Source organism: Phasianus colchicus, chromosome Z (genome assembly GCF_987193195.1).
Source record: "Phasianus colchicus chromosome Z, bPhaCol1.hap1.1, whole genome shotgun sequence".
NCBI classification, from domain to species: Eukaryota; Metazoa; Chordata; class Aves; order Galliformes; family Phasianidae; genus Phasianus; species Phasianus colchicus.
This window is the reverse complement of record NC_143476.1, coordinates 75,126,262-75,140,546: the sequence shown is the minus strand read 5'-3', so window position 1 is coordinate 75,140,546 and position 14,285 is coordinate 75,126,262. Positions and strand designations below refer to the sequence as shown.

Genomic DNA, 14,285 nt, shown 5'->3' with positions numbered 1-14,285 from the left:
ATGAGAGAGAAATTTTATTATCAGCTTGTGTCCTAAAGGATTTGCAAGGTTTCATGTATTTAAGTAGAATCATTAGTACAAAATCCATATACAGGAAAGAAATTTTAACATAGTTTCTTTGAGTCTTAAATTCTAGCTTTTAAAAATACATGTTTTAATAGTAATGCATTAGATTTTCCATTAAGCAAGTATATACATGCATTATAATTAGAAACATAAAATATTTATATATATATTGTTCTTTGTTGTAGCCTTGCCATGTGATATATACAGACTATCGACCTACTCCACTGCAGCATTACATATTCCCAGCAGGAGGAGATGGACTGCGTCTTGTTGTTGATGAAAATGTAAGGAATATTCAGTTTGAAAGGCCTTTTTCCTCACTTATCAGTAATGAACATCATCTTTTGCAAAATTTGACTGGCTATGCAAAGGATATTGTGTTTATAATATGAAGTGGGTAACAGTGGTGTCTGAGTGGCTTTTGGAGTCATATAGAAGAGAGAGATTTTATTATCTAATGTCATGTTTGCAGCTGAGTGATGCTTTGCTGAGTTGTTTAAAGTACCCTCGTCCTTGTTTTCTGATACTTTTTTTAATGTTACTCAATTTTTATGTATTTATTTTTTTAAATGATAGTTCTATTTAAAATTTACTTCAGTTAAGGAGGCAAAGTGTTTCTGTATGATTAGGTGATTCAGAAATAGTGATGTGTTTAAAGTTCGTTAGTGACTTGTACAGGAGTATCTTATGCCATAAACAGGAGGTTTTCATTGGGCAGCGTATTTTCATAAATACATTCCAGAAAGTCAGTTTTGCTCTTGTGTTATTGTATTGGGTATACATGTCAAGATTTTGATAGCTGGAGTGCTGCAGGGGTGGCCTCTGTGAGCAGAACCCTGCAACTGTCCCATGGCAGATCCGAAAAGGACCCACTCTGCCAAAGCTGAGCCATGAACAGTGCTGGATGTGCTCTGGAAAAACACGATAAAGAAAGGGAAAAAGTTCTGTGTGGAAGTAGCTGAAAGAGGGGAGTGAGAAAATGAGAGAGACGCAAACCTGCAGCCACTAAGGTCATTGTGGGGTGGCAGGAGGTACTCCAGGTACACCCTGCAGCCCGTGGAGAGGTCCAGGGTGGAGCAGGCTGTCCACTTGCAGCCTATGTGCATGTCATAGTGCAGATCTGTGCTTGTAGCCCATAGAGGGCAGTGGCATGAAGGAAGCTGCAGCCCATGGAGAACCCCTGCAGCAGCAGGCTCCAGGCCCGAACTGCTGCCCAGGGGTAGGAGTCCACTGTGGAGCAGGAGGTCTGGAGGATTTGTCACTCATGGGGCTCCCTGCTAAAGCTGTGTACTCCTGAAGGATGGGTCCTGTGGTAGGGAGCCATGTTGGAGCAGCGCTTAGAGAGCTGCAAGTCTGCAGGATCAGGTAGGGAAGGCTGGCATCCCATGGGAGGAACTCTATGTGAAGCAGGGGCAGGGAGTGACCATGAAGAAGTTGAAAAAATGAACCATTATTGGCTGATCCCTGCCCCCCTGCGCTACTAGGTGGGCTGTGAGGAAGGTGTTCTTAATTTGCTTTTAGTTTCTTAGTGCTCTAATCTGTTAGTAAAAGGCAACCAATTACATCAGTCTCCCTATGCTGAGTCTGCTTTGCCTCCTGTAGTAGTTGATGATTGATCTCCCTGTCCATATATCAACCCTTGAGTCCTTTTTCATCTTATTTTCTCACCCCATTAATTTAATAAGGGGGTATGAGAAAGCAGTGTAATAGTGTTCAGTTGGCCATCAGTGTTAAACCAGCATAGTCATTCAAGCATGTCTACTGTAGTAGGTGGTGTAGTGATTAGAATAATGTGCAGTAAACCAGAGACACAAGTGTAATTCTGACAATTCTGAGCTGTGCCATTAGTAATGTCTCTTGCTGGCTTTATGCATTATTTTGTCCTTCAACCTGTAAATATTTAGTAATGGTACTCAGTATGTAAAGTATTATGAATTTATTCAGTAGACTTGTTGTAAGAAGTAATTGTTTACAAAAGTTGTCTTCTATATCTAGGGAGATTTCAGAGAAGATAATTTCAATACAGCAATGCAAGTGCTTAGAGATGCAGGAGACTTAGCAAAAGGAGACCAGAAGGGCAGGAAAGGAGGAACAAAAGGTGAGTTTGGATCTTAACATTCTTAACTGACTTCTTACAAAATTTTTCTTTTTTTTTTGTTTAAAAAGAAAAAAAAAGGTTGCACCTAAGTTGTGCTTCTGTTTTAAATGTTCTGTAAGATAAATTTTTTGCTAAAATGAAATTCATGAAATCTCTCTGCAGGCCCTTCCAACGTATTTAAGATTGTGAAGATGATCATGGAGAGGAATTTCCAGCCTGTAATCATTTTCAGCTTCAGTAAGAAGGATTGTGAAGCCTACGCTCTTCAGATGACAAAGTTAGATTTTAATACAGGTAACAATAAGTAAAACACAGTTTATTCCAAGCTGGAATTTTACTTTAAATGTTATTCTAGATAAATATTTCTATTTTATTTATATAAAAACAAATAAAAACCACTTACTGCTTTCTTATATACCATTCCAGTGCATCAGCCTATTTTCAATAGGAATGTATTGATTTGCAAAGTAGTATTTGATCATTGTAATGTTTAGCTGTATTCTATTTGAATGTTTTCTTTCTCTAAAATTCTGTTCACTGTGATAATAGTGCAAGAGATTCTAGAAAATTCTGTCTGGAAATCTGATTATTCTCTCCAAGTTAAAATGGCTGTATTTTGAGGCACTGCTCTCTCTCAGATGTTCAATCCAATTTTCTTACTTCCTCTCCCATCTACTTAAATAAAAACTCAAATGCTGAACTGAAGTTTGTTCTGGTTTTTTTTGGATTAAGACCAACCTTGGAAAATGAGCTTCAGTTCATGGCCCATAAATTTTCGGAGTACTTACAAAAATATAAGAGAGATGTTTTAAATCAGTATATCATTTCATGTTTGTGAGCTGTTCAAGGTTCTTGCTTGCTCACTTGTCCCAGTCACGGTGCATTCTGTGTTGCAAAAAATGTGCAGCCATTTCAGTCTGAAAATGTAAAGGTCTGCATCATTGGAGAGATATGTATTTCTGAGCTTTCTTTGATCATACCTTTAAATACAAATTCTTGATGTTTGTGGTACTTGTGTAGAGTGTAGGTAAGTCTTAAGAATTAAGTGGGGGAGAGGGCAGTCAAGGACTATTATGTAGAAGGGAAATGTGGAGATTCATGAAGTAGATAATACATAAAGCTGATAAATCTTGAGATTGATAATAGCTGAGATTTGGGTTACTTTTCCAGGTTTGTCCTAGCCTTTCCTTTAAGGCCCGCGTTCATTCATTGTCTGACATGGACAAGGGTGGTTTTGTGTAGATCTTACTGCTTTCTGCACTACTTCTATTGTGAAGTTTTACAGATCTTAGAATGTCATAATTGCTTTATTTACATAGGTTATTAATCTTTTAGATTTTGTAATAAATTACAAATTGCCTTCTCAGATGAAGAAAAAAAGATGGTTGAAGAAGTGTTCAATAATGCAATTGACTGTCTGTCAGATGAAGACAAAAAACTTCCTCAGGTGGGTGAAGACTGAATAGAGAGAGCTGTTGGTCACCTGTTTTCTGTGACTTTTGAGGCCGTGGGTTATGAATAATGGGCTCAGAAATAACAGATGGATCTCGCTGAATTTACTGTTCCTTGCATTGCTCTTTGGCTTTGTGAAATAGGGCTCTGTGACCAGGGTTCTTTCTTGTTGGGATTCTAGCAAATCACGTGGTAAAATTGAACAAGGAGCTCTCACCCTTTGTTTTATGGTTGTTTCTTTTAGGTATGTTTTTAAATACACACGAGCGCTTATAAAACTGTCTGAAAAGAGTTCAACCACAGATGCGGTGTGCACTTTATCAGATATTAACTCCTGAGCCTCTCAAAAAGTTTTTTAGATAGACAAATACTGATTGCAAATGTGAATTAGGGTGTGGCTACACAGTTGACCTTACCCTTTTGAAGAACTACTCCAGTTTTGAAAAGATTGGCTGTTGGCTTGCAGTGCTTATCATTCCTAATTCTCAATAGAAAATAAATTGAAGGGGTCTTTATTGTATGTAGAATCAGGAAATGGTAGACTTTATAAACTTCAAAAAGTTTTCAATACAGTTGTTTTGCTTCTGTAGAGCGTATTATAATTTGCTTACTAGCGTTAGTTAATGTGTTTCTTCCCAGGTTGAGCATGTGCTGCCTCTTCTGAAACGGGGAATAGGCATCCATCATGGTGGTCTGCTTCCTATCTTAAAAGAAACCATAGAAATTCTTTTCTCAGAGGGCCTAATAAAGGTATGTTTTATGTCCACATTTATATTTTTCTTGTTCTGACATACAGTTTATCATCCAGACAAACTAAGTATGTCTTTGCACAGATTGTATACTGGTTTATAGTGGAAATCTGTTTCTTGAGTGAAAAAGGGGAGAGAAAAGGCATTTGCAAATGCCAAACTGAAAAATACTTTGTGCTTTGGGTATGCCTCTATGCAGAATTAGGGTGTTTTTCAAACACAGTATAGTAAGTAAGCAGTTCTGAAAAGAGCTATATACATTTACAGGGAAGGGATCTGTTTTGTGCATTTAATTAAATCAATTAAATATTGAGCTCTACAAGTGTCCTTAATCACTCTGGAAGTCTGTAGATATCACAGTGATATAATTAGTGGCATCTCCTTTTCCTTGAAGAATGTATTTGCATACATACCTCCATGTTTATCTGGAAAAAAAGAAATAAGCTGCTTTTTACCCCATGTTAAATGCTTTAGTCTTTTATGCTTTGACGCAGATGTCTTATGTTAGTGTATAATTACATCCGTAATTTTAAGTGTTACACTTTTTATTCTAAAGTATTAAAACATACATTGTCCGAGTCCAAAATTTTTGTCTACTGTATGATGCATGCTTATGAAGAAGCAAGTTCAAGAGGCAGGAGTGATTTTTGACATCCTACAAGTACTTCTAATATTTAATGCGTTTGCAGGACTAGTGTTTACTTTGGCACATGGTGTCGTGTAACTATTCCTCTTGTTTTCCTAGGAGAAATAAGTGAAGGAGAAAGAATGTTTTTTGTTGCAGTTTTTAAATATTGAATGCTTCTATGTCCCTATGTTGACAGTATGTTAGAAGTACAATCTGGAGTTTTTGCAATGTTTGACTACATTTGCTTAACAGTCTGTTTTTGCTTGCTTAACTTTGGTTTGTTTATTTAGGCCTTATTTGCAACAGAAACGTTTGCTATGGGAATTAATATGCCAGCCAGGACTGTGCTGTTTACAAGTGCCTCCAAATTTGATGGGAAAGATTTCCGATGGGTATGTGAAAAAGAGGTTCTGTGGGAGAATGATTCAATCATGTTATTTAAACTTTTACAAAGACAAACTTTACTGTTGACATGTCCATTTCAGCATAGTAGATTTGTTTTTTTCTTTTAAAAATCTTTTTATTTGCTCACTACTCTCTTTCCTGAAGACAAGATTCTCCAGATTATGCATAAAATTATTAAATAGATATAGCAAAAGAACATCAAACACAAACTTGTGCTGAATATTGGACTAGTCTAAGAGTTGTGCACAGTTTGTCCTAGAGTATGAATATCTTTTCATCCATGTCAGATGAATCTGAATAATTGGTTCAGTATTGTGTCATAATGATAACTAGATTTTGATAGACCCAAGAGAATAAGTGATTTTCTTCTGGGAGAATATTGATTGTTCTGTTATAGCAGTTTGTTTTGGATATCCCCTAGAAGAAGAGAGATGTGAGAAAGAAGAAGCCGGTTCTTAAACATCTGGAACTGAATTTATTTGAATATTTTAAACATTTAAACCAGATGTCTGATTCACATGTAAATAATAATAAGGTTGTATAAATCATCACAGAGAAGCTTTATAAGTGTTACAGTTTCTCTTTCAAAGATGGGAAAACAGACGTAAATGGGACAAATGAGAATGTGTTTTGAAATAGACATATCTCTTTGGTCTTAATTCGGGCTGTTCAGTTTCACACTTTGTTCAGTCTGATTGGATGTCTTAAAATATGCAAGAATTAGCTATCTTTGTGGTATCAGACATGTGCAACTGCTGCTTTTATAATGTTATAGCACATGCTTTTTTTAATCCATTGTTGAAGATGTATTACAATAATCTCTAGCATGTGTAGGAACATTCTGTGGTGTGAGGCATGAGTAAAACAGGGTTTTTGCTTATTAAAACAGTTATAAGTGTTAGGAAAAGTAGTTGTGTATCAGCAAATGTAGCTATGAAAATGCTAGTCAAGTTATCCTGTTGATGCATACTATTCATAAGGATGGATTTGTCTGAGCAGCTTAGTCATCGATGTGATGACTAATGAATTTGATCTGTGAAAACTTCATGTCATATGTGACCGTTTTAGTTTTTATATATCATGAACATGTACTGTGTGTGTAATTGTAAATAGCTCTTTCTATGTTCTTGCTGTTTTTCTGATGTTTGTTACTTTTCTCTTTTACATTAGATCTCCTCAGGTGAATACATTCAAATGTCAGGTCGTGCAGGTCGCCGAGGTATGGATGACAGAGGAATAGTAATTCTTATGGTGGATGAAAAAATGAGTCCAACAATTGGCAGACAGCTTTTAAAGGTGGGATAAATCTAACATTTTATTGATTTTTGTTTTGTTTTTAGTTTTTCAGGGATCTTCAGGTAGAATTCTGTCTTGTTTTCTGATACTAATACTGCAGTGAACTGTTGTTTCTTGCTGACCACAGTCGATTGAAGAGTGTTACTGACCTCTAAAGGTTTGCTGAACTCCCAAGAGTAATAAAAGTACTGATTCTGTGATGAAATAAAGGAATGTTAGTGAACTTTTCAGTGTATTAGACAAAGCAGTCAAAATCAAGATGAAGCAGAAAAATGGGGTGCATAAGATGACTGAAAAAAGGTTGACTGTCAGCAACCTAAAATTAACTGTGAAGAAATTTGCAGTGCATTTAGGAAAATCCATGAATCAAAAGAGGTTCTGAACTATAATCGTTAGATTATAGGGCTTCTTCAAACTATAATGGATGTTGTTATAGTTAATTGCAAATTTCTTTTCCCTTATAATTGGGATATGAGGCGCTGCAGTCATTCTTCTCACTTTTATTTTGAGGGTATGGCCAAAATGACCATAATGAATCAAAATTTTCTGTTGTGTCTATAGACAATCATAGACTACTTAAAATAATTGTGCAGTTTCCTAAAAAACCGAGCACTTGAGGAATGGCTCAGCATGCTGATCAGGAGCATAAAAATAGCAGGTCATTATCTTTAGTGTTAGTAGAAATTGTGGAAATCATTCTAAAATCAACATCAGAATATACTAATCAAAAGCTTGCATCTGTAGGTCTTGCACTGGAAAAAAAAAAAAGTTCAGAAGCTAGTAGTTCTCTGTTTTGTTCAGGGAAATTTAAGAGCAAGCTAAAATATGTGCATGGCTGCTATTAGTTGTGTATCTTGATCTCTCAGTGCTTCATGTTGATTCATAACAGACGTACAGTGTGAACAGATAGTGTTTGCCTCTTGAAGTCAGAATTTTCATGAATATTTGCTAATAAGTTTTGAAAAATACTCAAGCTCATTCATGTAGCATTAATCTTTGAATTTGTTTCTTAATTTTGGTTTGTTTTCTCTTTAGAATTTACTTGTGTTTGCACTCTTAAAGCGTATGTGCCTGTCAGCAGTATATAAAGAATATATATTTTAACTAGATTTGAGTTTTAATTATTTTTTAAATGCCATTTTGTTGCACACTTAAAGAAGGACTTCCATCACTGAAAAACCAAACATCTGGAGATACAATCTGGAGATTCTCTTTCTGGAGAAGAAAATACTTTTTCTTCATTTGTAATTTCACTTGTTTGAAAACTGTAGAACTCAATATAAGATATTATAAAATATAAGGAAAATATTATAAAAATATAAGTATTTTATGATTTCCTTATAGTTTTGATACCTTCTATATATATTTTTTCTGGATTTTAAGGGAATAAGAAACATTTCCATTACTGAAACTACAAGCTTTTTTGTTTCTTCTGTATTATGAAGAAACAAGAAGGGGGGAAATGCTGCAGACTTCTTCCATGTCTGTATTATGTCTTGGTTATTCTCCACTGATCTACCTAAATTTACACATTTCATTAATTTGTCACACTGCTTCATCAGAAAGCAAGGACTAAATTGAAATTTTCTTTTAAAAAGATTGGAAAGGACTGTAACAATTGTACTGATGGCTTTTGAAGCTTTTGTAACTCTTCAGCCAGTTGCTGAAAAGGTAGTAAAAGTTTGAAATGAGCAATACAGTATTTAAAAATAAATATATATTTTCCTTTTTAAATACAAAACAGGCCAAGGATGCATGCCACCTACATTTTCTACATTATTCATTCTGTACTCAACATTAAGTGCACTTAGATTAGAATTTACTTAGTGATGAACAGTGTTTATCTGTGGGAAGATGATGACTGTGTTTTTTAGTGGTATTTTGCTGCCACATCAAATTTTTTGTCTTTGCTTCAGGACAAGCTAAAGATTTATATGGAGAAGTTCAGATTAAAGATCCCTATTGAGAATGATAGGACACTTACATAACAAAATTTATATAGTAGCTCTTTAACCCTTTTGTATATCTGATCCCAATGCTAGAGTAATCTGATCCCTGAATGCTAGAATAAAACATCTAAGAAAAAATGTTATCTACTGCTTAACATTGTGATCAGTTAATTAAGGGCTTTGTGTATATACCAGTAATAATACAGCAGCTGTGCTGTTTGGCTATAATGCTGTTCTTTGTGACGTTGTTGTGTGCAGTACTTCAAGCTTAAGATCCAAAGTTCAAATCCTAGATGGAGTTCTTATGCAGGATATTTGTAAATATTTCTTAAACTCAGTGACATGCGTTTGTCTTCTGCAATGTAACTAGGTTTTTTGTTTATCCTTAGTGTTTGTTTGACCACTGCATATTTTGTAAACTGATGACTTGCTCTAATCCACAAAACTAAATGCTTACAGTACTGTTGGAGAGCTTTCTGAGGACAGTAAATTATAGTTGTGCGTTTGCATAAAATTAAGTCTTTTATGAGAATTTTTGAGGGAGGGAGAAGGGAGTCTGGATGAGAAATTCTCAACTACATTATATTAGTTTAGGTGAGGGATGAAAAGCTGCTTCTTGACACTAGATGGCCTCTGAAACTGGAGCAGCATCTCTCTGGTTGGCATTTGGCCATACAAGTCTCTAAGAATACATGCTAATTGAGATCCAGAACTGTGGTAGTCTGTTATTTCTCTAAAAGTCAAAAATCTCAAGCTAATTGTGGAAATGAGTAACTTGTATACTGAAAGAAAATGTGCTAGTGTAGGTTTTAGAGAGCTGAATTTGAGTTTATCATTGCCTTGCTTCTACTTACTTCTCAGGAGAAATTAGATGGACTGAAAAATTGAAAGAAAACATTTGTCTATCCAGATAAAATATAGACTTATATTCTCCTTGTCATGTGTGTACGGAACATAAAATGCCCCAGTGCCAAGCTGCAGATGGTATTCCAGTGTCTATATCTGGCTCTTAGGCTTGGCCTTTGTTGACTGAGTTGACAGTACTGCACCTGTTGTGCTGCTATGAGAAATCCATCTGATCTTCTTGTACTTCATTTTGTTTCTTAGGTTGTTTTATTATAATAGCCAAAAGAATAAGGCAGCAATTCTGAGCCAAATCATTTCACTTTAAGTTCCTGCCTATTTTATGTCCACAGTGCAGTAATGCTTTGGAAAGTTTCTCAGATTTGCAGGAGCCCGAATCATTGTTCCATAATTATTGATGCAGCATCGTTAGATTGTGTGCTCTAGTCAGCTGCTCCTTGTTGCATATAGCTCAGTTCCTTTCAGACTCTCAGTTACAAAGAAAATTCTATTTTGTGTGAAAAACAACACTAACGTAAAAATAAGTAGATTTATGCTGATCAGGAATAAATGTAAGACTGAAAGTGGTGAGATATTGAGGAGACATTTTGATCATTAGAGCAAATTTCCTGGAACACCAGTGATCTGACAAAATTTTTTTTCTCCATAAGTGAAGCTATCTGTCTGCAGAAGGGATTAATAGTAAGCCTTTGCCACCAGTGTTGTTTTTTGTGTATTTTAGCTTTAGGAAGTGTAACTACAAAAAAAAAAAAAAAAAGAAGAAGAAGAAGAAAATCAGAAAATCAAGAAAAAAACATTGTTAGTGTACAGAGAATATAAAATATACACAGAAGGAATTCATTTAATCTTTGAGTGTGGTTTTTATGTTCCTTCCTTTGGCTCACCTGGTATTGACTGATAAGGCCCTGGGCCTGCTACTTGTTGCTTGCTGTGTTTTCATACAAACAAGTACTAGCTGCAGGATCAAGTCTGGAGAGTGGTGGTCAATGGCTCCATGTCTGGATGAAGGTCGGTGATGAGAAGTGTCCCCTAGGAGTTAGGTGCTCAGATTTATACTCTTTGATATCTTCATCAAAGGCACTGACAGTGGGATTGGATTGAATGCAGCCTCAGCAAGTTTGCTGATGACACCAAGCTGTGGGGTGTAGTCAACGCACCAGAGGGATGGGATGCCATCCAGAGGGACAGGGACCTAGACAGGCTTGAGCAGTGCACACAGGTGAACCTCATGAGGTTCAACAAATCCAAGTGCAAGGTCTTGCTCCTGGGTCAGACAACCTTCACTACCAATACAAACTGGGGGATGAAAGGATTGAGTGCAGCCCTTCTGAAAAAGACTTGCAGGTACTGGTGGACGGCAAACTGGACGTGAGCCAGCAGTGTGCCCCTGCAGCCCTGATTGCCAACCTGATCCTGGGCTGCATCAAAAGTAGCGTGACCAGCAGGTCAAGGGAGGTGATGCTGCCCCTCTACTCTGCACTGGTGAGGCCTCATCTGGAGGCCTCTGGTATCCCTGCTCACTGCAGGGGAGTTGGACAAGATCAACTTTCAATGTCCCTTCCAACTAAAAAATTTCTGTGATTTGGGAGTGTGTATATAGTGCAGCAAGTAATACACTCCAGTGTGACTGTCATTCCCTTAGCATTCAGTCCCTTGCGAAGTATCAGTTTAACCATCCCACTTAATTTTAGTATTGTATTTTCATTTTACTGTAAGCTTACTCATATGGAAAAAAGGAAAGAAAAAAAAAAAAAAAGAGCAGTAGCATTTGAAAAGCTTACCGAAGTCTACTCTGGGAGAGAAATCGGCTGGGTTTTGACCATAACACTTGTTGGAAAAGCCATTGCAAAATCTAGAGAAATACATTGTCACTAATAGTTTGAGCACTGCATAACCTTCCTTCCTTGTAATTTGGAGTTGTGAAGTAAGTGAGAATCTCAATGAAACAAACAAGTTTTGGATACTTGGTCAAAATTTACTGTAAAAAAAAAAAATGTTTTTTACTTTTATTTTAAATTGGCAGACTTCTGCTTTGTTCTTCCAGAGCTTGGACTGCAGAATTTTTCCAGGCTTCAGTTCAGGAAGACACTTAGCTTCCAACCTTAGTTTTAAAATCTGCTTTGAGTCAATAAGACTTCAGTGTGAAATTGTGGAAGCAACTGATCAACTGTTCAAAGGGAGACAGATACTCAAAGACCAACTTGTACAGCCTTACATCTTTATAGACAAGCCAGCAGATAGAAAAACTACTTGCTCTTCTGACCTTTACAGTCAAAATGTGGGGAGATGTGTATCATATGGCATATAAAATATCTAGTCACTGTTGGACTACATTTGATGCTCTTCCTGAGCCAGGAGAACTAAGCTAACTGCTATTATTTATTAATTGTGGTTGCTGCTTATTCATACCAGAACTTACTTGAAGTTTTTTTGACCTCTGTGGGAAGCATTTTGTCCCCAGCTGTCATATTTTTTGGAAATTTGCTTTTGTTATGATGAACTTACCACTGTCTATTGCAAATTTAATTGCATTTTGAATGATTAAGCTAGGAGTTCTTGGCCTTCTTATTCTTAAAGCTGATAAGGTGTGACATCAGGACAAGATTTCCTTTTTATTTTTTTTTGTTAATTTTTTTGTAGAAATTTGCTGTATTTGAGGCCACATTTTCTTTAAACTTCAAAGTAGTGTATTTTTACTGACGTGACAGAATTCTGTGGTAGTGAATCTGAAACCAGGATGAGTAACTGAATTAGCTTCTGAGTGCAGATACAGCTCCTACTTGCTGTTTTACATTTGAGTTTCTTTATAGTACATCTAGCTTGAATGGAGCAATATTTGTTTCTCAGATGTTATAGAAATGCAGTTATAGAGTTATCAGCATGGATCCAAAAGAATCATTGCACAGTACAATGCTGAACATTTGTTAAATTACTGTTTTTTTTTCCTAGTGTATTTTTATCCTGTGCAGAACAATTATTGTGGAATCATATGATCCTGTATCAGAGTGATCTGTATTTGAAATATTTAAGTTAATGTACAGTGATTGTATTATATAAAATATTTAGTTCTAAAGATTTGCTTGAGAGTTTAAATGTTACTTTGCTTAGTCAGGATATCTCAGTAGAAGCGTGTAGGATTTTTTTTCCATTCTATTTTTTTCTGTGCTCAGTTCAGATATTTGAGTTACAAGCCCGAAGTAAAACAAAAGTAAAACAAGTTCTATAATTCAAAGCTAATTTGATTGGTTGCAAGAAAATAAAGGTATGTTTCATGGAAGAGAAGCTGATATATGTTTATTTTTCTTTAAGCCTTTTATTACAATTGGAGTTTTTGTGAAAGCAAAATCTGAATGTTTCTCATTAGCAAAACCTGTGAAAAGAAATCTCCTGCCATCCACAGTGGCTTCTACTTGTGTTGGTACAACTGTTTTGGGGGCAAAGCTGTGAGCCAGATTGGTAATAATTTTGTGCATAAGATAGCAGTTCACTGTTTTCTGCTAAAAATAACTCTTCCTGAGGGTCTTCTGTGATTTTTTGCAGTCATACTAACTTAGCTCAAGGTAATGCCATAGTCAGTGTAACTCTGCATTGTATTTCTGAGAGCTGATTATTCATGCAATAATTAAGCAGTTGATATGTGGAAAAAATGCATGCTGTTACTGTATCACTGTTTGTGTCTTAGGAATGTATCAAGCTGTCACTTAATTAAATAAAGTCTTTTTTTGTCTTGTGAGTTACTAATGATGACTCATACAGACAGCTAAGTGTAATTCTTTCCAACTTGTAAGGAGAAGAGTCATTGATGTCTTAAATATCAATTTGTTCTGTTATGAACTTCTTTTCTGGTTTGGAAATTCATTCATTCAGCTTAGTTGTGGAAACTTTGATAAATGAAATTATCAGCATACCCGGTGGCCTAAAATATGTCCTGCTATGCATCTAACTTTTCTTATTAAATTAGTTCTTTTGTTGCTTCTTTTGTTGCTCAGAAATATATAATTGCCTCTTTCATCTTCATTAGTTCTTAATGTCCCTGTGACTTAAACAGTATTTCCTATCTTACGTTCCCTGTGAAAGCTCTGCATGTTTTCCATGATAGGTTGAAGAGCAAAAAGTTCTACGCAAAATTTGTTCCTCTCTCTACATTGAAACAGTTTTGAAAATGTAAGCATTTTTTCCCACTGTAGGAGAGCAGGGAGAGTAACCCTTCCAAACATAAGTCTTGCTCAACAGCACATACCATTAGGCAGTAATGACAGCCCCACATCTCCAGCTAGGCAAGGTTTCCTATTTTTAACAGCTAGGAACATAAAAAATATTTTATTATATTATTTTTATTTTAAAAAGCTGTGAGTATCAATTCTAATATCTCCATCTTCACCACTTGATTTATCTTTCTAATAGATAGGAGCAAGAAATGTATGACTAGCGACCTCTTTGATTAGATTGTGTAAGAAGATATTCCATTCTGAAATCACTGACAGTGAAACAGGACACAGTGTGTAGCTGCTCTAATTCTCAGTTAATCATTAGCTAGATTATTTCTGTAATGAATTGCTCATTGCTCATGCCCACGTTCTGATATGATCAGCTGAAGCCTATCGTTTTGTTCCAACCCAGATCTTGAAAGAGTGCTCCTTTTAAGTTGACTTAAAACTTAATAAGAAGTGGAATGTTTGCAAGAACACCAAGTGGGTTATTAATTTTTGAGAACTTTAGTTCATGTATCCAAGCTGTTCTTGTTTATCTAGACTGTTCCTATCTGGAGTGATAAAAAT

At 35.9% G+C, this 14,285-nt stretch overlaps 1 protein-coding gene across 1 annotated transcript in view; it reads left to right on the top strand.

The window, feature by feature from the left end:
* The window catches only part of MTREX (Mtr4 exosome RNA helicase), a 43,426-nt gene that overhangs the window by 9,992 nt on the left and 19,149 nt on the right, over window positions 1–14,285 (top strand). Inside the window, exons 9-15 of the mRNA XM_031609497.2 lie at window positions 252–350; window positions 2,062–2,164; window positions 2,327–2,458; window positions 3,532–3,611; window positions 4,256–4,366; window positions 5,284–5,385; window positions 6,569–6,694. Coding sequence (XP_031465357.2) covers window positions 252–350; window positions 2,062–2,164; window positions 2,327–2,458; window positions 3,532–3,611; window positions 4,256–4,366; window positions 5,284–5,385; window positions 6,569–6,694 — 753 coding nt within the window. The remainder of the gene's footprint in view (window positions 1–251; window positions 351–2,061; window positions 2,165–2,326; window positions 2,459–3,531; window positions 3,612–4,255; window positions 4,367–5,283; window positions 5,386–6,568; window positions 6,695–14,285) is intronic.